Below are 25,027 nucleotides of genomic sequence, written 5' to 3' on the forward strand. Positions count from 1 at the left end.
CCCCACAAATTCAAGACCTGGCTTGGCCCCAGTTGGCCTAAGTCCCCGCCATCCATGCTGGGACGCCCCCTAGGATTCAGAAGGAGTTCCGAAAGAGAGGCTCCAGTTATCCGTGCTGGAGGGGGGTTTACACAGGCAAGCATGAGTGTGGGTTTGCTCCAGGGTTGGGTGGGCCGGAGAGCAGTTCCAGGAGGCTGAGCTTTCCTTTCTGACAAGCTCCAGTGATGTTGCCTGCCAGTGGACTGTGCTGGGCCTGACATGCACTGGGCGACTTCCTCTTCATAGGGCAGCAAGGCTCAGTCTGCTCATCTGTAAAGTGGGGATAAAGACACATAGTAGCCACTTGATCAGCTGTTGCCAAGAAGAAGGGGATGAAGCCTGAAAAGTAGGGACTCGGTCAGGTCAGCTGTCGTGATTCTTATTCTCATCACTGCTCTGAAGCCAACCTATCTTCTTTCTGCCTCCCCTCCCATCTGCTTCCTGGAGAATCATGCCTCTGGAACTGACCCCTTGACCTGACAAAGATCATGAAAGATGACAAGTCAGACCCAAGACCCCCACCCCCACTCCTGATCCATTAGCACAGGGCTGGTCTGCCTGGTTTTGGCAACTGGGACCAGAACAGAGACAGGAGCAACTGACCCTCCTTCTCATCTGACCCAGTTACCTCATCTGTTAAAAGGAGAGAAGCCAAGTTGCAGCCCAGAGCCCCTCTTGAGAGCAGACCCTACCCTCAAGGCTCACTAGCAGGCAGGGGGAGGGGGATGGCTACCCTTGTCCCAGGAGTCCCGTGCATGGATGTGAGGGTCATTCAACCCCAGCCTCCCCTCTGACCATGTTCTCTGGGTGGGTAGGTGGACCACCTCCTCCCAGGGGCAGGGTCCCTTGCACTCGGTCAGTCACAGAGGCTTGTCAGGGTGAAGGGTGGGGAGGGGTCCTTCTGGGACCCTGTTCTGGGCCCTGTCCTGGCCAACAAGGGAAGCTCTGGAGCCGGTCATCTCTGGGGCAACCAGCTGTGTCCTCGTCCTCGTCCTGGCTGGGGGCCTCCCCGCAGACCGCACCCTTCCTCCCACCACAGGAGTTGGGTTTTTCAGAGGTAACCATGGCAACACCTTTGTTTCTGAGGCCTGGTGCCTGCCTCCTTCCCTCCCCTCTCTTCAGGAGAGGCCCAGAAAACTTCTTCTCAGTCCCTGCACATCCCTGGCTGTGGCTGACTGTGGACCCCGTGGGCAGGGGACCAGCCTCTGGATGGGGGAAGGGGCCCCAGATGTGGCCTGGGCCCCACCCCTGTCACAGAGCCCCACTCACTCACTCACTCATATCCCAATATTTATTGGGGGCACAGAGCATCTTCTGTGGGTGCCAGAGGTGACCAAGGCCTGCCCTGCCCTCCAGGCACCCGGCCCCAGTAGGGTGACCTGCGGAGAGTCCCCTCGGTGCTGGAGGTGGGGAACAAGCTCTGAGGAGAAGCGCACGCCCACCGTGGGGTGGCTCTGTGGAGGAGGTGATGCTGAGCGGAATCTCAGAATGTGCTAGGTTATCATGGGCGATTTAGCAGTAATTTTGTGTTTTTACTCTTTAGGCAGCTGGGCGCCCAGGGCCCTTTTGGTTCCACCTCAAACTAGCTTAAGCAGAGAATTTATCGGCTCATGTGACCAGAGCCTTGGGATAGATCCTGCTAAAGTGCGGCTGGTTCCATGAGACCAGCGTCAGGGCCAGGGCCAGGGCCAGGCCTCAGTGTGCTGGCTGCCCTCTGGCTAGCCAGCCGCATTCACAGAGGAGATTCCACAACATTTGTTTCTACAGTATTTGCTTTTCCTTTCCTCTGGTTGGCTTCGTTCCTAGGTGCCCCTCCTCTCGTGGTGGCAAGCTGCCCACCAGTAACCCAGTCTTAGTTCTTTCCATCCCTGGGCGGAGGACGGTCTTTGACCCCAGCCTCCCCTGGGCGAAGTGATCCGGTCCTGTAGGAAAAGTCCCAGGGCTGACCGTCACTGGCCAGGATAGGGCCTCACACCCACCTCTGAGCCATTTACTGTGACTCTGAGCAGACAGCCTGGTTTCTGCTCCTCCGCCCACCCCACAATGGACCCACGATTCAGTGGAATGAGGGTGGGGAAGCCTGGTGTGCTCATGGGCACAGAGAGGTTAGTTAAGTTACCCAGGGCCACACAGATGGAAAGGATACACGCTCAGGGTCTGACACCAGCGCTTCTGAGCCTAAGAGCACACCTCTGTGGTCAGCAGGAGCCAGCGGGACCAGGGACGCAGCAGGAGAGGTGAGTTGGCCTCCGATCTTGGTGAGCAATGTATGGCATGTAACCCCCCACAAAAACTCAAACCCCTTGCCATGGAGTCAATTCTGACTCATAGCGACCCTATATGACAGAGCACAACTGCCCCATAGAACAGAATAGAACTGTCCCATAGGGTTTCCAAGGCTGTAATCTTTACGGAAGTAGATCGCGGGGTCTTTCTCCTGCAGAGAGTCTGGCTGGTTCCAACTGCGCCACCAGGGCTCCTATGGTATGCAAAGGAGAAGGGCTCTTTGATGTTCGGTGGGCTATGGGGGCCCTGCAAGGTTCTTGAGCTGAGGGAGAGTGACTGTGCCAGGATGACTCCTACCTACCACCCATGTCCCCATCCCCAGGGTTTGGGCAGCGTCGCGGCCCGGGCCACCTGACTCACTGTAAACTTATCTCTAGCCCGGCCACGCCCTCCCCCCCGCCTTCCGGATCCAAATCTGCATATCCCCGCCTCCCACCCGCTGTGATTGGCTGTCCGCGTCGTCACTCCTTCGCGTGAGCGGGACTCCCGAGTGGGCGGAGGGAGCTGCCGCTCTCACAGTATTAGCATAGTCCCGCCTCCGGGGCGGCCCTCCGGCTGCGGGTTGATTGGGCCAGCGGCGGCTGACGCCGGGGCACCGGGCGCAGCGAGTGGCGGGTGCGGCTGTCAGTCCGAGGCGGCCGGCCGCATTTCCGCCTCGGTGTCAGCGGCCGCGGCGGGGGCGGGGCGGCAGCGAGTTGGGGGCGCGGAGGAGACAGCGTCCAGGTGAGGCCCAGGTGAGACCCACCGCCCGCCGTCGGCGTCGCCGAGGGAGGCCCGGCCACCGGCGGGCCACGGGGGGCGGGCGGCGAGGAGGCGGCGGGCAGACCCGGCTCGGCTCGGACGCGGCGGCCCGCGGGTCTAGGCCGCACGGGCGGCGGGAAACTTGGGGAGAAAGTTCCGGGCGGCGGGCGGGACCCGCGGGCGGCCGCCAGAGCCTCCCCGTCGTCGCCGAGCAACTGCGGCCCCGGACGCGGGACCCCGAGGGACCCCAGCCCCCGGCCGCGCGGACCGACCCCGGGCCCCCGGCTGGAACCGGGCCCTGAGCCCGGGGCCGCCGAGTTTGGGCTCCCGGGACGGCTCCCATCCCAGCTGTCGCCCCAGTTCACCAGAGAGTCGGATCCGAATAAACTCGGAGGCAGAGAGGGGCAGCCCTTGCTCCAGTTCCCCTTTCGTCTCTGGCCCTTTCCTTTCTCCTCCGGGTCCGGATGTCAGTAAGGACAGGTCTGATGGGCACGTCTGATTTCTGGTGTGTATTTAAGGTAGTCGATGTAGTCGATGTACCTGGTCCAAAAACAGGTCCAGCCAGCAATAAAGGGACATAGTGGACACTGCTGACCCTGCCTCCTGGGTCTCCTGCATCGACCACCTGTGTGGGGTCCATCCTGGAAGGCTTTATGCATGGTACACCCCTTCTCTATGCTGCTGTTTCTGTTCTTAATTTATAAATCTTCACAGACTGTATGTACTGTTGTTAACTTTTTACCCAACACGTGCCTTTGGTAATCTAATATTAAAAGATTCTTTCTCTACAGTTAAATTTTGGTAACCAGGAGGATATGCCATTAGAGGGGATAAGGTCAAATTTAGATCATGATTGTGGCACTAATCACAAAATCATTCTTCCGGGGTTTACGTGGGATGAGAAGTTAGGTGATGTAACGATGTGACAAATCCGTGAGGGTGAGGGCCACCTCCCAGGAAGGGTCGGTCTCAGTGAGCACTGGTTGGGGTAGCAGCCACGTCTGGATTAATTACAGCTGGAGAGGTAGTGACTTCAACTCATTCAGCAGCATTTCCTGAATGTCCACTGGGTGCCTGGCACTGTGCTGGGTGACTTTTCCACCTGCTGCAGATGTTGAGAGGACATCCCCGCATGTCGGGAGCCAGATGTCCACCTCCTGTCTTTTGTACTGCCCTGGCTGTGGCAGCAAAGCGGAAGGCCCTTCCTGGTTTCGCAATGTGGGCCGTGTTTTCCAGCCTCAGTTTTGTCATCTGTGAAGTGTAATGCTTACCTTACAGGGTTGCTAGGAGGAGCAGGTGAAACGATGGTTGACAATATCCGCAACACATGGTAGGCGTTCCTGCCCCATCCTCAGCAGGCGCACGTCCTCCTGGTCCAGCACGGCATCTGACACAGTATTGTCACTTCAGATGTTGCTGTGTGTAGGTGGGCGACACTCTTCTTAGTAGAATTTACCTTCCTTGTTTGCCTCACATGCCTGTCTGTTAGTAACAGCGCTCACCTGAGCTGATGACAATATTTAACCATTGTTGTTACAGGGCGGCTGTAACAGGCAACCCTTTATTCACGTAAGCCTCACGACAACCTACAAGACAGGTTAACATTATCCTTAGTTTATTCACGAGGAGGCTGAGGAACAGAGAGGGTAAGTAACTTGCCCCGAACGACAGTGAATTATGGAGCAGGGATTTGAAGTCAGGCGCCCTGGTGGCGCAACAGCTAAGTGTTCGGCTGTGAACCGAAAGGTCTGTGGTTCAAACCCATCAGTGGCTCCAGGAGAGAAAGATCTGACAATCTGCTCCTGTAAAGATTACAGCCTAGGGAACTCAGTGGCGCAGTTCTACCCTGTCACACAGGATCACTGTAAGTCAAAATTGACTTGACGGCACCCAGCGACGGTCTGGCTCTGAGTCCCCCTCTCTGGCATGGTTCTGTTTCACAGTCTCCCCTGCACATTTCAGCCATGGTGCTGTGCTGCGAGGCATCAGAACCTTGTTTCTTACAGCATCTGTAATAGGTTTTTATTTTTGGTGAGCCTCAGTGTTTATAAAGCCATGTTGTTTCTTCCAAAATATAGTCATTTTCTGTCTGGCCACCCAGGAATTTGCCAGAACACCCCACCTGCCTCCAAGTCCCTCTGTTAGCAGTGAAGACGCTGGTGCTGATTGTGTGAGATGGCATCGGGAGCGCGGAGGTGTTGGCCGATGTGTCGGTGTTAAAGCACACGGCTTTAGTTTTCAATTCAATACTGAGTGTATTTAATGCAGTTAGCTTTACAGTGCACATTTAGGACGTTTTTCTTTTCTCCCTCAAGGATGTTTGAAGGGATCAGACTCTATTTTGTTGAATATTTGATGAGAATGTTATTTTAATGTTTAAAAAGTGCCACTTGACTTTCATCCTAGGGTCTCTAACCCTCGTCCTCCAGGAAATGCTCGCCAGTGCGGCTCGAATACCGATTTGAAACTTCTTTGACTTTAACACATTATTACATTCAGCTAATTACAAAAATGACATTTGTTTTGGTGAGAAAAAATCTGAAAAGTTTCATGTACTCTTATATTCTCTATAAACAGGGGGTTTAGTCTCTTGAAAATGGTTTCCTCAGCATTTCTGTGAAAAACTAAGACCTTGTCTTTTCAGAGGAGTCTGACTGTGGCAGTGATAAGGCATTCAAGGCTGAAGGCTTTTAATGAAAACAGTGACGTTGGTCCTCGAGGTAACGCTTTACGTTCGTGGGTTTAAGAATCCGTCTGCAGGCGGTGCGCAGCAGTGGGAAGGCCCAGGCTGGCCCTCCGTCTGGCTCTTCCTCTCTGGCTGTTTGATGTCAGAGAAGTCACATAACTGCTCCTGCCTTCAGTGTCTTTGTGAAATGGGGTCTTTGTGAGGTTAGAGTGCTCTGCTGCTAACTGAAAGGTTGGTGGTTCGAACTCACCGGCCACTCCATGGGAGAAAGATGTGGCAGTCTGCTTCAGCAAAGATTTACAGCCTTGGAAACCCGGTGGGGCAATTCTACTCTGTCCTGTATGAGTCGGAATTGACACCACTGAGGTTTTTTGTTGTTGTTGTTGTTTTTGAGGAATAGATGTGACAATATAAATTGTCTGGTGTCTAATAGGTGTTCAGTGCACCCTTTGTGTCCCTGCCTGAGAGTGCTGAAATCGATGCCCACCACCACATGAGGACGCATGCGCGCGCGCGCACGGGCCCACGTGCTTGCGACTTAAGAACAGGAAGCCAAGGAGAGCGTTGTTAGGCAGATTTGCGTTCTCTTCCAAATGAGCTACAGTAGTACTTTTAAATGACTGCCGAAGTAAGGGTCGTACTTATAAAAGATCCCCTAAAGAAATAAAACTGCCTTTGTTTGCAGATGATATGGTTGTTTATGTAGAAAATCTTCCAAAATCATTAAAATCCTGGAACTACTATATGGTCACACCAAGGTTGCAGGATACAAGGCTTATATACAAAAGTCAGTTCCTTGCCCATATACCAGCAGTGAACATAACACCATTTACATTAACACCAAAAAAAAAGAAATACCTAGGTGTAAATCCAATAAAATATGTACAAGATCTATATGAGAAAACTATAAAACTCTGATGAAGGAAATCAAAGAAGATCTAAAGAGATATTCCATGTTCATGGATAGGAAGATCTGATATAATTAAGATGTTAATTCTTCCCAACTCGATCTATAGATTCAGCGCGTCCTAATCAAAATTGCAGCAAGGTATTTTGCGGATGTCGGTAAGCTGATTCCAGAGTTAAATGGAAAAGCAAAAGGCCTGGAATAGCTGACACAATGCTGAAGGAGGACAGCTGGGGACCAACCCTCCCCTTCTTCAGGACTTACCCTGAAGCTGCAGGGGTGGAGACGGTGGTGTTGACGAAGGGACGGACCGGGACCCACTTGCGAGGCCGTGGCCACAGTGCTGAGCCAGAGCCTTCTGTGGGTGGTGCGCTTGCGGGTGGGGTATTACTTATCCTTTAACGGTCAGTGCAGTTCCTTCTGGAGCTGTGATGTTTGAGTTCATCTTCACAAATTGTCGAACAGGAGGTTCAATTCTGCAACTTACCATACTTTAAGGTCAATTTGTGTAACCTTAAAGACTGAAAGGAAGTCAGTATTTGAACATGACTGGTTATAAGAAAACCTAGATCCTGAGCGTTGATATCCTGGCTTCTAGTCTGACGCCTTAGGTGCGTTCAGTGTCCATGTACGCTATCTGTGTCTCTGCTGTAGTTCCCACTTTTCAAAGTGTCTCTGCAGAAACATTTCAGGTGTTGGTGTCACAGCCTGTCAGACTGAGGGGCAGACTCAGGTCCTGATTTGGAAATGGGGTGTGGAGTACCAGCCCTTGCCTGCAGCTCTTGTTGGCATGCATGTAATTACATGTTTGCAGGGACTTCATGGTGCTTGTTTCCTTTTCCTTCCAAAGTGGGAAAATAACCTGGGGTCACTTAGCGGAATCCTGACGCTCCAGCGTCTTTTCAACCAGAGCTGTGGTCACGCCAACCCTACCATCTTGGAGCTAAGCGATAGAAGCAAGCCTTTAGCAGACCAGATTTGAGGGACAGAGATGCTGGGAGACCTGTGGCCCATGCCTCTGTCTCTTTCTGCGTGTTTGCTTGCTTGCTTTCTCCACTGGAAACCTTGCTTGGTTTATTCTGAGACACCGACTCTGGGATCAGATCCTGGCTGTGCCAGCGCTGGCTCTGTGGCCCTTGGAACTGGAGACAAGGGGGCCGTGGGAGGGAGGCTGTGTGTCTGTCAGGTGCGGACGTCCTGGTCCTCACTCTGCTTCTTCCCGCATCTGCCCATCCAGGAAGCCACCCAGTGCTGGTGGAGGAGGTGTGTGATTGATCCCTGAAGGGGAGGTATGGCCGTGGGAGTGGGTTCTCAGGTGGGCACACCTGTCTAACCCTGTAGCCCAGGCCTTGCGCCTGTGCCTTTCCCGGAGGGGCTGGGACCACAGGCCTTATAGGGTGCCCAGACTGGCACAGTGGTTCTTGTGGCGGGGGGGGGGGGGGCGGGGAGCATTGAGGACAGTGGCTGTAGGGAAGCTGTGCTGAGTCTATGTTCTAGAAGGGCCGCCAGCTGCCATCTGGGGGAGCAGTGGTGTGTTTACTGGGCAAACAAGGCTGCTCAGAGGCTGGCCCCATGAGAAAGGAGCCAGCTGTGACTTGGTACCTCCTGCCACCGCATGCCTGGCTATAGGCAACTTTTGCTACTGCCTGAGACCCAGGGAACTGTGGACTTGGGGCAGTTTGGAGAAGGGTGCTGTTAGTGTTACAGTGGGGACAGGCCGCAGCTGGGGCTGTGGAGGAGAAGGTGGACCAGGCACACCCCTGTACTTCGCCACCAGCCTCCAGCCTGGTGTGGACATGAAGGTGCATATCTCACTGCCAATGTGATGCACAGCCAAGCCGGTGCTTTAGGTTTCCGTAACTGCCTTTATTCCAGGGAATCATTGACCGTGGGAAGTGGTGTGCACATGAGAGGAGGCGGGCAGGTGAGGGGAGCGATGACTGCGGGGGGTGGGGGCAGGAAGGAAGGTCAGGGGGCTCCTGGCACTGAGACTGTGCTCTCAGCCCCCAGAGTCTCCTGGGAGGTCCTGTCTCTGGGGTGGCAGTGTTTGGGGTTGGGAGACCATGCTTGTCAGCAGAAAGCTCCTGGCTCACGCTGTGGGGTTTTTGAGCCAGGCTTCTCCTCAGAAACACCTGGGGACTGTGTGAGTGCAGGCTCCAAGCCCAGCCCCAGGTCTGCAGAGCCGGGTCCAGGAGAGGGACCCGGGTGACCTGATGACTGTGTGACCAGTCTCCAGCTAGTACTGGGGACCGCTGCAGGGCATGACTCTGTTTGGGATCAGGGGCCCTTTGAGAACGTGTTGACTAGCCCGAATCATCTTTGTGGGGAAGGAGAGTGAGCACTAACAGCACTTGCGGTGTTTTCTTTGTGTTCCATCAGAGGTTCATGCTTTCCCCGGCCTTGGTCCCGACGCCCACCCTGGAACTGTAGGGAAACACCATGGGCTCTGGCCAAGGCTGGTGTGGTATCAGGGTGACCATGTCGTCCCAGCACCCCGAGCGAGAACTGGACTACAGGTGGAACCAGTCAGGGCTGCTGACTGTGGGCAGGAGACCAGGGGGGAGGGCTGGAGAGGAGGCCTCGAGGAGGTGGTGACAGAGGGAGGCTGAGGACGCCTGCCTCACCTGAGCGGTCATCCAGGGATACCTGGGCACCCTGTCCACCTATGCACGTGCGCTCTCTGGACTCCTGGGACACTGCGGGACAGCAGCCTTGCTCCCCCAGGCCTTTTCCTCCATCCCTGCTCTGTACTGCACCCTTCACCGCGACACTCCTAGGCCAGGGGCAGGCGTCTGTGCCTGTCCGGCCAGCAGCCAGGGACTGGGCCCGACACGCCCTCTGGTCAGCTCTATGAGCAGCAGCAGCTCACTGACGGCTGTCTCTCTCTGGGGCCTTCTCAGGCCCCTGGCACCATCCTTGGGCTGCTGTGTGTGGTTTCTGTGGGCGCAGTGCTGGAGAGCTGCAGGTACACCCTGCCCAGAATGTTTTTGCCCTCTTCCGGGTACCAGTGCTGCATTTGGATAGCGTCTTCAGAATGATGGGCTCATTAAAACAAATGCTTTTGTACCAAAGAGTGTATGTTCTTGTGTGTTTGCACCAGGGTGTCATGTGTTTGCATTTCTAACAAGTTCCCTGGCGACGCTAGTGCTGCTGGTTGGGGGCCAGTTCAGAGAACCGTAGTATAGCAGCAGTTCTTAAAATTTATCACACGCAAGAATCACCTAGGGATCTTGTTAAACTGTAGATTCTGATTCAGTATATCTGGGCTGAAAATGTAAATTCCCAGCAGGGGTTCCAACCAGAATGAACCGGCTTAAAGTCCTGCTATGCAAGTACTGTGTCTGGCATTACAGAGTAATGTTCCTTGAAGTGTGAGACTTCTGTTTGGGTTTTACTAGTCACTAATGAGCCGTTTGGGAACGTCGAGGAAAGGGACCTATGGGAATTCACCGAGGACTGTGGCTTCCACCCCTGGGTCCTCAGGGGACCTGGCCCTGAGCCACGGCAGGAGGAAGGCAGCTCACGGGCAGCTCCCCAGGGTTGCCCTTTGCCTGTCCAGGGTGTGGAGAAGGGTAAGTGGTGGTGGCTAACGTTGTCACTCGTGTGGCATGCTCAGTTCGTCTGCTGCCAGTCTCGGGGCTGGGAACTTCCTGTTTCTCACATGAATTCCCAAGAAAACTCAGGTGTGCTGACTGCTCGCGTCTTAAAGTGTGTGCTCACCAGCTGTCAGAACGAAGGGCTGAGGTCTGGGCTTCTCTTAGAAGTTTGACATTCTGTGTAGTACACGGTAGCCGAATTTGTGACGAGCCTAAGAACAATCATATAAACCTAAAGAAGCCTGAGCCATTGTTAAAGCCAGACGAGCTGAAAATAGAAAGCGTGTTGGTTTTGCCTCAGAAGAGCTGTCTGATGTAACTCCATGCACGGCTGGACTTCACTTCATTCTGCTAAAGGACAAGGCCAGCGCTCCACAAAGGTCATCTTGAGTCCTTCCGTCATCACCGAGGCACGGGCGGGTGGAGTGGGCAGAGGCAGGTGTGCCGGGCATGGACCCCCATGTGGTGTGACTGCAGGTGGTGGGCCAAGGCAAGACAGCTTGCTTGCCATGGGACACTTTTTTTGTTGTGGGTAGAGTAGGTATTTTTTGAGTCTAAATTTACACGAACTTTGTGAAAACAACTACTAAGCTTTTACAATTTGTTGTTGTTGTTAGGTGCTGTCGAGTTGATTCTGACTCATAGTGACCCTATGTACCACAGAACAAAACACTGCCCAGTCCTGCGCCATGTTCTTAATCGTTGTTATGCTTGAGCCCATTGTTGCAGCCACTGTGTCAGTCCATCTCGTTGAGGGTCTTCCTCTTCCTCTTTTTCCTTGACCCCGTACCATTACAGGAATGGTAGCTTAGCCTTTCCTTCATACTTAGCAGAAGGCCTCGTTTCAGTGGGTACGCATTGAGAAATCAGCTCAAGGGGCTTATGGAAATAAGAACAGAAGCAGGGCTTGGCCTGGTACACTCTTGATCACAGCCACCAAACAGATTGGTCTCTGAAAGGCTGCTGCAGAGTGCAGGACCAAGCGGGCTGTCTTTTTGTCCATCCAGCACAGGTTTGGGTGGTGCCACACAGAGGGCTGTAAGTCCGATGTCAGCATCAGGTGCAGTGCCCCACCCTGAGGCCTCAGTCCGTGGACACTAGAGCTGCACTGGCCAGTATGGAAGGTACTGGCCACTTGTGGCCACTTCAGCATGACCAGTTACATGTACTGACATTGAATGACATCCCACATTCTGTTCCTCAGCTGCACTAGCCCCATTTCAAGTGCTTAGTAGTCAGGTCTGTCCAGTGGCTATCGTGTCGGACAGTGCAGATTAGAATGTTTTCAACATCACAGAAGGTTCTAGAGTGTATGCATTGTTGAGTTTTTGCTTTAGTTAATTTTGGATTTTTTATAAAGGAAGGACACTGGGGACTGAGCCTGGTGGCCAGCTGGCCATCGGGAGGGCCAGGGCCTTGGGGTCCAGCAGCATGTGGGTCCCACTCTCACAGCGTGCCTTCCTGCACTTTTATCGTATCAGCCAAAGGTGGGGAAAGCACTCAGCAAAGATGACCACCAGGGCAGGCTGGCCCAGGCTTGGCCCCACGGCGATGTTGCTGTAGAAGAGAAGCCTGGCATCTGCTGTGCCCGAGGCCTGCTGGTGGCTGAGTGAAGGTTGTTGCTTGCTAGGCCAGAGTCCCCGATGCTGGGAGCCTGGGTTCTTGCCACCTGCGGTGTCCTTGTTGGGACTTCACAGGATTCTGATAGAATAAGCTGTAAGGGTGCTGGCCTGGGGAGACTTGTCTTCTCACACATCTGGTGAGGGTAGGGTCCCAGCAGGTCGGGGGAGGGCTGCTCCAGCCTCAGGCCCGCAGCTGCTGGGGCTTTCTGGCCCACTGCCTTCTTTTCCCACACCCCCGTGGCTTATTGGGCTCCATGCCACTCCCAGGCATCTTGTGACTGCAGTTGCCATCCCCCCTGCCCTCACCCTGGCCTTCCCTTCCTCTCGGCCCGTCTGTGGCCCAGCCCTGGCCCCTCACCCCGACTCCCCTACTTCTTCCTGCTTTGGAGGCCCCCTCTCGCTGTGCCTCACTCCACACTCAGCTCCCGTTGCTTCCTGAGGGGCACCCTCCCGAGCCCCCGATGAGAAAGACCCTCTTTGGAGCGCCTGCTGAAGTTTTGCCTGGTGGTTGCTAGGTCCACGCCTCTCACCCCCAGGACCCCACAAGGCAGGACTGTGATGGTCCACTCACTCCCAGCTCCCCTCCCGTTTGAGACTGGGCGCCCACTGGGCACTGAATGGATGAATGAGATCACAGCTGGTCTGCGTTGTCCTTCCCGTTGATAATCTGTAGTTGTTGTTAGGTACTGTCGAGTTGGTTCCCACTCATAGTGACTCTGTATACAACAGAACAAACACTGCCCAGTCCTGAGCCATCCTCACGATCATCATTATGCTTAAGCCTGTTGTTGCAGCTGCCATGTTAATCCATCTCATTAAGGGCCTTCCTCTTTTTTGCTGACCCTCCACTTTACCGAGCATGATGTCCTTTTCCAGGGACTGATCCCTCCTGATAACATGTCCAAATTATGTGAGACGAAGTCTTGCCATCCTCCCTTCTAAGGAGCAGCATGTTGGTTGTACTTCTTCCAAGACAGATTTGTTTGTTCTTTTGACAGTCCATGGTATATTCAATATTCTTCACCAACATTGCAGTTCAAAGGCATCAGTTCTTCATCAGCTTTGGCCTGCTCATGAGGTGATTGAAAATACCATGGCTTGGGTCAGGCGCATAATCTGTAGTAGTCGGGTGATTTTGAGGGTCCTTGCTTGGGACTCTAAAAGGAAGAAGGAAAGTGTGTGTCGGCTGTTAGGCAGATGTTTCCAGAACCATCTGGAGGCTGTACTGGGACTCACTATCGAGCAGAAATGCAATTGAGTCTGGTTCTGCTGCATTTGAAGGCTCAGCATAGACCAAGTAGAGTGTTGGGAAGAGGCTCAGAGGTGGGTCTTTCTGGGTCCCAGTGGGGTTGGACGTTGGTGGGCGGGCAGGGCAGGTGACCTGAGTATCCCTACGGTCATCCCAGTGGGGTTGGACCTTGGCGGGCAGGGAGTGGTGACATGAGTGTCTTGGCTGTCATGCCGTGATCGAGGGCCTCTGTTTCCAGTCTTAGTCTAACCTTGCATTCTGTACCCTCATTTTAAAGAATGCCCATCATTTTTTACTGATTTACCTTTAATGTTAAGACTTTTGTTATGGGTGAGTAACCAAAAAGTCAGACCCACTGCCGTTGAGTTGATTATGACTCATAGTGTCCCTGTAGGACAGAGTAGAACTGCCCCATAGGGTTTCCAAGGCTGTAATCTTTACGGAAGCAGACTGAGAAGTGGCTGGTAGGTTTGAACTGCTGACCTTTTGGTTAGCAGCTAAGCGCTGAACCATTGCTCTACTAGGGCTCCTGTATGCGTGAGTAGGCATCTGAAAAAATAAAATGGTTCTTAACATGTTTTTTTTTAAATACTTTATTTTTTAGAGCAATTTTTGAATAACAGAAAAAATTGTGAAAAAAGTACAGCTGTGGAGTTTACATTAACTTTACTCAAAAGAATTTGGTCTTTGTCCTCAGTTCCTGAGAGATAATCTCTAAAATAAACCTTGGAACGTATGTGTCTTCAGTAAGGACCCAGACCACACCTAACAGGTTATGCTGGTGAGGTGATGAGGTGACTCTGGGGTAGGGGCTGGCCAGGCCAGAGGACCGCCACCGCATAGTGCCTTGTGATCACCTCGTGATGTCCACCCACCTCAGGGGAGTGGGGCTGGAGTTGGCATTATGTTATGAGGCCCCAGTAAGGGCTCTGGACACGGGAGCTCCATGGGGTTCCTGGTTGGTGAAAGACATCCATGCACTTGGGAGGGTGGAATGGCCCTTAGGAAATGGAAGCATCATGTTGGGGACCCTCCCAGACCTCGCCCTGTGCGTCTCTTCATTTGTATCCTTCTTATAATAAAACTCTGATCATAAGTATAGTGCTTTCCTGAGTTCTGTGAGTGTTCCAGCGAATTATCAAACCTGAGGGGGTAGTGGGAGCCAGCAGGTCAAAAGTAGGGGTGGCTAGGAGCCCCTGAGCTTACCGCTGGTATCTGAGCGGGTAAAGGAAACCTCTGAATTTGTAGCCCACAGGTGGAGTGAGGGTGTCACGTGGACTCCCAAACTTGCAACTGGTTTCTGGAGTCTTGGGCCTCCTTGGTTGTCTGAAGGATGGTGTTCCTTCACCTTGTAAGATGTGCCCTAGCTCAGAGTGGCCAGGGGCAGGGGAAGAAGTGCTACGTGGGCAGCTGGAGTCAGAACAGTGGAGACCTGAACGGGGGATGGGCTATCTCCTCAGAGTTGGTGTCAGGAAAAAAGTAGATACTTGATTGTATTTGCTAGTGGATTCGATTGAGCCTTTCCACAGCGTTCCCTCCTACCCCCTCCCCCTAGAGTTTCTCCTGTTATGAACATCTTGCATTCTTGTAGTACATTTGTTACAGCTAAGGGACCAGTACTGATGCATTATGGCTAAGGCCATAGTTCACATTGGGGTCCACGCCTTATGTGGCACCCCTCTGTGGGTTTTGACAGATGCGTGATGTCCTGGGTCCACCGTTACAGTGTCCTACAGGATAGTGTCTCTGTCCTGAAAATGCCCCATACTCTTCCTACTCATCCCTCCCCCGACCCCCTGGCAACCAACCACTCATCTTTTCACTGTTTCTATAGTTAGACCTTTTCCAGAATGTCCTACAGTTGGGATCATATATTGTGTGTCTTTTTCCACTGGCTTCATTCACTTAGCAGTATGCATTTAAGGCTCCTGGATATCTTTTCCTAGCTTGATAGCTTGTTTCTCTTTGTTGTTGTTAGTTGTCATCAAGTTGGCTGCACTTTGTAAAACGCAGTGAAACTTTACCCCGTCCTGGGCCATCCTCACGATCGTCAATATGCTCAAGTTTGTTGTTGCGGCCACTGTGTGCTGAGTGCCTTCCAGTTTAGGGGGCTTATTTTCCAGCACTATATTGGACAGTATTCTGTTGCAATCCATGAGGTTTTCATTGGCTAATTTTTGGAAGCAGATCACCAGGGTTTTCTTTCTAGTCTGTCTTAGTCTTCTCATCATTGAATAATACACCATTGTGTGGATGTACCACAATTTGTTTATCCATTCACCTTTTTTTTTAATAGTTTTTATTGTGTTTTAAGTGAAAGTTTACAAGTCAAGTCAGTCTCTCACACAAAACCCCCTATACACCTTTCTACACACTTCCAATTACTCTCCCCCTAATGAGAAAGCCCTGCTCTCTCCCTCCACTCTCTCTTTTCGTGTCCATTTCGCCAGCTTCTAACCCCCTCTACCCTTTCGTCTCCCCTCCAGGCAGGAGATGCCAACATAGTCTCAAGTGTCCACCTGATCAAAGAAGCTCACTCCTCACCAGCATCCCTCTCCAACCCATTGTCCAGTCCAATCCATGTTTGAAGAGTTGGCTTCGGGAATGGTTCCTGTCCTGGGCCAACAGAAGGTCTGGGGGCCATGACCACCGGGGTCCTTCTAGTCTCAGTCAGACCATTAAGTCTGGTCTTTTTATGAGAATTTGGGGTCTGCATCCCACTGCTCTCGTGCTCCCTCAGGGGTTCTCTCTTGTGTCCCCTGTCAGGGCAGTCATTGGTTGTAGCCAGGCACTGTCTAGTCCTTCTGGTCTCAGGATGATGTAGTCTCTGGTTCATGTGGCCCTTTCTGTCTCTTGGGCTTGTAACCACCTTATGTCCTTGGTATTCTTCATTCTCCTTTGATCCAGGTGGGTTGAGACCAATTGATGCATCTTAGATGGCTGCTTGCTAGCGTTTAAGACCCCAGATGCCACTCTTCAAAGTGGAATGCAGAATGTTTTCTTAATAGATTTTATTATACCGATTGACTTAGATGTCCCCTGAAACCATGGTCCCCAGACCCCTGCCCCTGCTATGCTGGCCTTCAAAGCATTCGGTTTATTAAGGAAACTTCTTTGCTTTTGATTTAGTCCAATTGTGCTGACCTCCCCTGTATTGTGTGCTGTCTTTCCCTGCACTTGAAGTAGTTCTTAAGTACTATCTAGTTAGTGTGTCCATTCACCTTTTAAATGACATCTCATTTCCTTCCAGTTTTGGACAATTATGAGTAAAGCTATAAATATTCGTGTGCAGGTTTTTATGTGGACATGTGTTTCCAGCTCATTTGGGTAAATACCTAGGAGGCACTTGCTGGATCATATGGTTAACCTATGTTTAGTTTTATAAGAAACTGTCAGACTGTCTTCCAAAGTGGCTGCACCATTTTGCATCCCCACCAGCAATGACCGAGCATTCCTGTTGCTCCACATCCTTGCCAGCGTTCGGTGTTATCAGTGTTTTGAATTTTAGCCACACTAATAGCTGTGTAGTGGTATCTCATTTTACCACACTTTTTATCATGGGAGATTTTAAACATGCAGAAAAGCAGGATAGTATAATGATTTCTATGAGCCTGTTACCAGCTTCAACAATCCACCCGCTCATGGCTCGTCTCGATCCGTGATTATCCCCACCTACTCCTGCCCATTTACTTCAGGAAAGTCCCAGACGTGATAGCATTTCCACCCATAAATATTTCAGTGTGTGGATCTTAAAAAATACTATTATGACACCTTAAAAAGTAATAATGTTTCTTACTGTCATCAGTCTGTTCAGATTTCCAGTCGTGTAAATGCCTGTGTAGGTTTGTGTCTGTCTGGCCGGGCCTAATTTAACCCTGCTGCAGTTATTAGTTGATGTGTCTTTTTTTTTTTTTCAGTAGCTTTTTTGTGGTATTACTGATACCCAAAAAACTGTACATATTTAAAGTGTCCAATTTGATAAGTCCTGATGTACTCCTGAAACTATCACCTCAAGATAGTGAAGTACCCTTCTACCTCTCTTTCTTGCCTTTCTTTTCATTCATTTGCTAAAGAATGTGGGTTGTGTCCTGTTTGGATTTTGCTAGTTGTAGCCCTAGGACGTAGTTTGACATGAAGTAGAGTTTACAACATGGTTTACTATAACACGTGTGCACACCCAAGAAACCAACTCCTCGCCAAGGTAGTGAACTGTCCCTCCATCTCTCTAGGTCGATCTCTCTTTTTTCCTTCATAATTTATTTGTTGAAGAAGCTAGATTTTGTCCTGGAGAGTTTCCCAGAGTCCAGATCCTGCCAATGGCATCCCCATGGTGTGGCCTAGCATGTTCCTCTATGCTTCCTGTAGTTAAACCTAGAGGCTGGGCCAAATTGTGGTTGATTTCCTTGGCAAGACTGTCCCCAAAGTGGCGGTGAGTTCTTCCTCCAAGTGTGTGGTGGCTGCAGCCGCAGATGGTCCGTGATCCCCTCCGTGTTGCACAGTGGTGGGGCCCCGAGCTCGTTCTTTCTTCACGGATAAGTTGGAACACTAGGATGAAGAGAAACTCCCTTCATCTAGGGTTTGGGGTGCAGTGGTCAGTGCAGCGTGGCTAGGAAAGGCAGAATGAAGCCCGGTGTGAGTTCCTTTTATCAACAGCCTTCAAAACCAGGTCTTAGTTTCCTGGTATCACCCAGTGGTGGCCAGTTAGTTTCCTTCTTAGTGTGTTTATGAACCATGGACTTTAATAAACTCGCGGTGTTGTGGTCTGCTGCGGTTTTTACTTGGCGTGACCCTGTGGTCTTGAATGCCTTCCTTGCTGCCTGGGAGGGGGTGAGATGGTCCCAGTCCCTCCTTCAGCCACTTCTCCAAGGAGCTCTGGTCCCTTCCGTACCTTTTAAAGGGGCAAAGCGAGTCGACAGATGTTGTGGATGGCGTGTGACGTTAGAGAGGAGTTAGAAGTTAGTAATAAGAGCATCTGAAAAACAAAGTCATCAAGTGCAGAGCCATGCTTTTTGTGCTGGTGTGTTCAGAACTGTGCAGTTGCCCAGTTCCCAGGGGACAACCGGGGGGTTGGGGAGATAAGGGAGATGCTGACGAGTCTCTCAGGGAAAGAAGGAAGAAAAGGACTTCATGCTAACTTGTCCTATAACTTAGAAGCTTGTGTATATATGGCTGCCATTTTAGCTTTGTTTTGGTGGGCAGAGCATCAGGGCAGAGACACTTAGGGGGTGTCACCAAGCATTGGCTGTGGCCATCCTCAAGACAGAAGGTACGTTCCTCATTCCGGACCACCCGTCACTCCTCCACTTCAGAGCTGCTGTGGAGCGCTCTGGGACTTGTCTCTTATACTGTGAACTTGACTTATGTTCAGAAAAAGCAAAACCTTTGGGACAAGGCTGACTTTTTGATCCAGTCTCATGCCATTTATAAAACACTGCTGTTCATGTTGTTGTTGTTAGGTGCTGTTGAGTTGGTTCCATCTCATAGCGACTCTACAACAGAATGAAACACTGCCCTGTCCTGTGCCATCTTCACAATTGTTGTTATTCTTGAGCCCATTGTTGTAGCCACAATCAGTCCATCTTGTTGAGGGTCTTCCTCTCTTTCGCTGTCCCTCTGCTTTACCAAGATGATGTCCTTCTCCAGGGACCGGTCCCTCCTGATAACATGTCCAAAGTATGTGAGATGAAGTCTCACCACCCTCCCTACTAAGGAGCATTCTGGCTGTACTTCATCCAAGGCAGATTTGTTTGTTCTTCTGGCAGTCCATGGTATATTCAATATTCTTTGCCAACACCATAATTCGAAAGCATCAATTCTTCTTTGGTTTTTCTTATTCAGTGTCCAGCTTTCACATGCATATTACGTGATTGAAAATACCATGGCTTGGGTCAGGTGCACTTAGTCCTCAAAGTGACAACCTTGGTTTTGAACACTTTTAAAGAGGTCTTTTGCAGCAGATTTGCCCAATGCAATACGTCGTCATCTGATTTCTTGACTGGTGCCTCCATGGGTGTTGATTGTGGATCCAAGTAAAATGAAATCCTTGACAATTTCAATCTTTTCTCCATTTATCATGATGTTGCTTATTGGTCCAGTTGTGAGGATTTTTGTTTTCTTTATGTCAAGGTGTAGTCCCTATTGAAGGCTATAATCCTTGATTTTCATCAGTAAGTGCTTCAAGTTGTCTTCACTTTCAGCAGGCAAGGTTGTGTCATCTGCATAACACAGGTTGTTAATGAGTCTTCTTCCGGTCCGGTGCCGTGTTTTTCATATAGTCTCACTACTTGGATTACTAGCTCAGCATACACATTGAATAAATACGGTGAAAGGGTGCAGTTCTGACACACACATTTCTTGATTTTAAGCCGCACAGTGTCCCCTTACTCTGTTCAAATGACTGTTCTCTTGATCTATGTACAGGTTCCACATGAGCACAATGAAGTGTTCTGGAATTCCTTTACTTTGCAATGTTATCCATCATTTGTTGTGATCCACACAGTTGAATGCCTTTGCACAGTCAATAAAACACACGTAAACATCTTTCTGGTATACTCTGCTTTCAGGCAAGATCCGTCTGACATTAGCAATGATATCCCTTCTTCCACATTCTCTTCTGAAGCTGTCTTGAACTTCTGGCAGTTCCCTGTCAGTGTACAACCATTTTTTAATTATCTTCAGCAAAATTTTACTTGGCTGTGATATTAATTATATTGTTCAATAATTTCTACATTCTGTTGGATCACCTTTCTTTGGAATGGGCATGTATACGGATCTCTTCCGGTTGGTTGGCCAGATAGCTGTCTTCCAAATTTATTGGCATAGATAAGTGAGTGCTTCCAGCATTGCATCCGCTTATTGAAACATCTCAGTTGGTATTTCATCAATTCCTGGAGCCTTGTTTTTCGCCAGCGCCTTCATTGCAGCTTGGACTTCTTCCTTTAGTACCATTGGCTCTTGATCATATGCTGTCTCATGTAATGGTTGAACATTGACCAGTTCTTCTTGGTACAGTGACTTTGTGCGTTTCTTCCATCTTTTGATGCTTCCTGCATCGTTCAATATTTTGCCCATAGAATCATTCAGTATTGCAGCTCGAGGCTTTAATTTTTTCTTCAGTTCTTTCAGCTTGAAAATGCCAAGTGTGTTCTTCCTTTTTGGTTTTCTAACCAAATGTCTTTGCACATTTCGTTATAATACTTCGTCTTCTCAAGCTGCCCTTTGAAATCTTCTGTTCCCTTTAGCTACTGTATGTTCAGCACCAAGTTTCACAGTCTCTTCTGGCATTTATTTTGGTCTTTCTTTGCTGTCTTTTTAGTGACTTGTTGCTTTCTTCATGTAGATGTCCTTGATGTCATTCCACAACTCATCTGGTCTTTGGTCATTAGTGTTCAATACGTCAAATCTGTTCTTGAGATGGTCTCTAAATTCAGGTGGGACGTATTCAAGGTTGTACTGTGGGTCTCATGGACTTGTTCTAATTTTCTTCAGCTTCAGCTTGAACTCGCACATGAGCAATTGATGGTCTCTTCCTCAGCCAGCCCTGGCCTTGTTCTGACTGATGATAATGAGCTTCTCCGTCGTCTTTTTCCACATATGTAGTTGATTTGATTGCTGCGTATTCATCCAGTGAGGTCCACATGTATAGTTGCCATTTATGTTGTTGAAAAAAGGTATTTGCCGTGGGTGAGTTGTTAGACTTGCAAATCTGTCATGCAATCTCTAATGTCATTTCTGTTATCAAGGCCATATTTTCCAACTACTGATCCTTCTTCTTTGTTTCCAACTTTCACGTTCCAGTCGCCAGTAATCATCAATGCATCTTGATTGCGTATTTGATCAATTTCAGACTGCAGAACTTGGTAAAGATCCTCAGTTTCTTCATCTTTGGCATTAGTGGTTGGTGCATAAGTTTGAATAATAGTCTTATTAACTGGTCTTCCTTGTAGGCATATAGATAGTATCCTATTACTGACAGCTTTATACTTCAGGATAGATCTTGAAATGTTCTTTTTGACAATGAACGTGATACCGTACCTCTTTAATTTGTCATCCCCGGCGTAGTAGACCGTATGGTTTGTCTGATTCAGAATGGCCAGTATCAGTCCATTTCAGCTCACTAATGCCTAAGATATTGATCGTCATGTGTTCCATTTCATTTTTGACAACTTCCAATTTTCTTAGATTCATACTTGGTGCATTCGATGTTCCAATTATTAATGGATCTTTTCAGCTGTTTCTTCTCATTTTGAGTCATGCCACATCAGCAAATGAAAGCTTTACTCTATCCATGTCATTAAGGTCGACTAAACTTTGAGGAGACAGCTCTTTCCCAGTTGTATTTGAGTGCCTTCCAGCCTGAGGGACTCATCTTCCAGCACGGTATCGAACAATGCTCCACAGTTATTCAGAAGGTTTTTGCTGGCCAGTTTGTTCAGAAATAGACTGCCAGGTCCTTCTTCCTAGTCTGTCTTATTCTGGAAGCTCTGCTGAAACCTCTTGACCATGAGTGACCCTGCTCGTATTTGAAATACCGGTGGCATAGCTTCCAGCGTCACAGCAACAGGCAAAGCACCACAGTAGGACAGACTGACTGACAAGTGGTGGGGGATTGACATGCATGAGTTCTGCTAAAGTCCCGTGATAAGGTATGAGCGTAGTTCAGTGTATCTGCTAGCAGCTTGCTTATACCATGGTCTCAATCCTCTAGAGCTGGAAATCGGTGTTTGGTAGACGTGAAACATCAATACTGTAACGCAGTTCTCCCTTTATTTATAATCATTCTTTCTCACCTTGGATAATGGTTTGCGGAGACTTTCAGTGAAAACTTGAGATGTGTCTGAGCACCTGATAAGGGAACTCTGCCCTACCACACTCTGAAATCATCCATGTGACTTGTCCCTGATTGTCTGCTTTATCCTCTTCAAATAATGAGCATTCGTTCATCTATTAGTCATTGATTGGTCTTTATGTTATGTATGCTTTCTCTCCCTTGTATTTTTGAAATAATTATTTGTTATTAATTTTATTTCTTTGCTTAGATGTAATTGAGATTGATGTCAAGAACACTGAATGTTTCTAAACCATAAAATTTCTGAGCCCTAAGTGTGTCAAATGATTTCCCCCCCCAGATCTCCAGTGCCTTTTGGATTTTTACCAAGAACAGGTGCCAAGGATAAGACTCCCTGTGCTCCAGATGTAGCTCAGACGCCATGATTCCGTAGGGGAGCACACAGGGCAGCAGAAGGAGTGGCTGCTGAAGGATGAACAGTGAGGAGGAGTTCTTTGATGCCGTCACAGGTGGGTCAGAGGAAAATGAACTGTCGACCGTAGCGGGAGTGAAGATTCCCTGTAGCTGAGCCTCGGACCGAGCAGAGTCTGCATGGTCACATGGAATGAACTCGGGGCCTTTGAAATTCACTTGGGTACAGGTGTCCTTACTCAGGTGCTCCTGACATCTGCCTGCCTGCCTCACTGCTGTCACCTGTGTTTCTTGGGAAGCAGAGCTCATTCTTCTGAAACATGTCCATTAAAAGCCATCTTGAGCTTTAGGCTTTCTGCTTGCATAGCCAAACAGTAGACTTTCAGAGGCAGACTTTGACATCTTCCGGTTCCAGGGAAAATTCACATTTTGTTTGTCTTGTGCAGGCTTTGATTCTGATCATTCTGGGGAATTTTCAGAGGCAAATCAGAAGGTCACTGGAGGACTTGGCTCAGACACCAGCAAAAGTCAGGGGATCGGGAAAACTGGGGCAAGACCCCCGCAGGAGAATGGAGTTCAAACACACAGGTGTGTCATCTCACATATGCCAACAGGCATCTGTTCACCCTGAGTCTGCTTTCGGGACCTCATCAGCACCCACAGAATGTCATCTGAGCCCCTAGCCAGCGTCACCTGTGCTTACTTCTCCAGACAACACATAGTGTCCCAAGGCCTTTGTACCTCGGGTCTAGGGATCAGAGGACGACGCGTTTCAATGTGTGAGACCCTTTAATGGTTCTCCCCTCACCTGTAAGGTGATGGCATTCTCCGTGAGGCCCTGGGACCACTGTGCAGATTAGGGAGATGACCTTCCAGGGCTATGCCCATGCCTGACCCAGACACCTGCTGCCCGAGCCACGGCCCCACCTGTCTCTCTAGTAGACCCTGTCCATCTGTTTTCTCCCCTGGGCTCTGCCAAGTTGGCTCACCTCCCTTCGTCAGGACAGGAAGGGTTTATCTAGCTTCATGCAGTCAAGACCACACTCCCTTTTCCTCCTCTTGCTTTTTCCTCTTCCTGCAAGTAAATGCTGGGGATGGTGGCTTCCATAAAGAGGCTTTCTCAATAGAAGAGAGCACACAGGCTGGAGAAGCCATCAGGGTGGTGGGTCACAGGGGATGGGCTGTGAGCGCCTTGAGACAGTAGTGGTGGGAAGGTGGGGGCATCTGTCTGCATCATCTGATTTGTGTTTTAGCTCCAGGTAGCCCCTCCAGCCCCCCCCACCCCTGAGTTCAGACCTGTAGACCCATTTGCCTTCTTGCTGTCTGCACTTGCTGACTCAGAGGTACCTCACTTGTGCCTTTATTTGCTCATATATTTGTTCAACAAATGTTTGTGCACCTGCCATAGCTCCCATTCTCACAGCGAAGGGACGCTTAGGTTCCCTCTGGGGCTGGGCCTCCACCATCCTCCTCTTGCCCATGCACAGCGCATGGACGTGGGGTCAACCCTTGTACTGCCCTCCCTCACCACTGTGCCCCGCCTGCTCCAAGTGCTGATGTTTCTCCCATTTAAATATGTCTTGCACTCCTTCAGTGCCTTGTCCTGGTTCCACCACCATCACCCCTCACTGGTCTCCCGCACCCCTCTTTTCTTCATGAGAAACACAGAGCCATTTTATCAAGAGACAAATCAGATCAGGTTCCTCTACCCTTTGTTAGAAGCTCTCAGGCAGGGTGACCATGTGGCCTAGTGTACTCACGAGGTCTTGAGCAATGATCAGTAGCGTCTCTTTCCTCCTGGAGTAATGATCAGTGATACCCCTTTCCTCCCGGAGTAATGATCAGCGATGCCCCTTTCCTCCCGGAGTAATGATCAGCGATGCCCCTTTCCTCCCGGAGTAATGATCAGCGATGCCCCTTTCCTCCCAGAGTAATGATCAGTGATGCCCCTCTCCTCCCGGAGTAATGATCAGTGTTGCCCCTTTCCTCCTAGAGTAAGGATCAGTGATGCCCCTTTCCTCCCGGAGTAATGATCAGCGATGCCCCTTTCCTCCCGGAGTAGTGATCAGTGATGCCCCTCTCCTCCCGGATTAATGATCAGTGTTGCCCCTTTCCTCCTAGAGTAAGGATCAGTGATGCCCCTTTCCTCCCGGAGTAATGATCAGCGATGCCCCTTTCCTCCCGGAGTAATGATCAGCGATGCCCCTTTCCTCCCGGATTAATGATCAGTGTTGCCCCTTTCCTCCTAGAGTAAGGATCAGTGATGCCCCGTTCCTCCCGGAGTAATGATCAGTGATGCCCCTTTCCTCCCGGATTAATGATCAGTGTTGCCCCTTTCCTCCTAGAGTAAGGATCAGTGATGCCCCTTTCCTCCCGGAGTAAGGATCAGCGATGCCCCTTTCCTCCCGGATTAATGATCAGCGATGCCCCTTTCCTCCCGGATTAATGATCAGTGATGCCCCTCTCCTCCCGGAGTAATGATCAGCGATGCCCCTTTCCTCCCGGATTAATGATCAGTGATGCCCCTTTCCTCCCGGATTAATGATCAGTGTTGCCCCTTTCCTCCCGGAGTAATGATCAGTGATGTCCCTTTCCTCCCGGAGTAATGATCAGTGATGTCCCTTTCCTCCCGGAGTCATGATCAGTGATGCCCCTTTCCTCCCGGAGTAATGATCAGTGATGCCCCTTTCCTCCTGGAGTAA

At 50.3% G+C, this 25,027-nt stretch overlaps 1 protein-coding gene across 4 annotated transcripts in view; it reads left to right on the forward strand.

The window, feature by feature from the left end:
- The first annotated feature begins 2,960 nt into the window (after window positions 1-2,960).
- The window catches only part of OSBPL2 (oxysterol binding protein like 2), a 53,632-nt gene continuing 31,565 nt past the window's right edge, over window positions 2,961-25,027 (forward strand). Inside the window, exons 1-4 of one of the 4 annotated variants that reach the window (XM_064276315.1) lie at window positions 3,336-4,492; window positions 4,606-5,786; window positions 22,255-22,423; window positions 22,772-22,913. In XM_064276315.1, coding sequence (XP_064132385.1) covers window positions 22,387-22,423; window positions 22,772-22,913 — 179 coding nt within the window. In that variant the 5' untranslated portion in view covers window positions 3,336-4,492; window positions 4,606-5,786; window positions 22,255-22,386. Of the gene's footprint in view, window positions 3,060-3,335; window positions 5,787-22,254; window positions 22,424-22,771; window positions 22,914-25,027 lie in introns of those variants that run through there. The other 3 variants (XM_064276316.1, XM_003421772.4, XM_064276314.1) reach the window with 3 other exon arrangements.

This window comes from Loxodonta africana, chromosome 24 (assembly GCF_030014295.1).
Source record: "Loxodonta africana isolate mLoxAfr1 chromosome 24, mLoxAfr1.hap2, whole genome shotgun sequence".
Classification (NCBI taxonomy): Eukaryota; Metazoa; Chordata; class Mammalia; order Proboscidea; family Elephantidae; genus Loxodonta; species Loxodonta africana.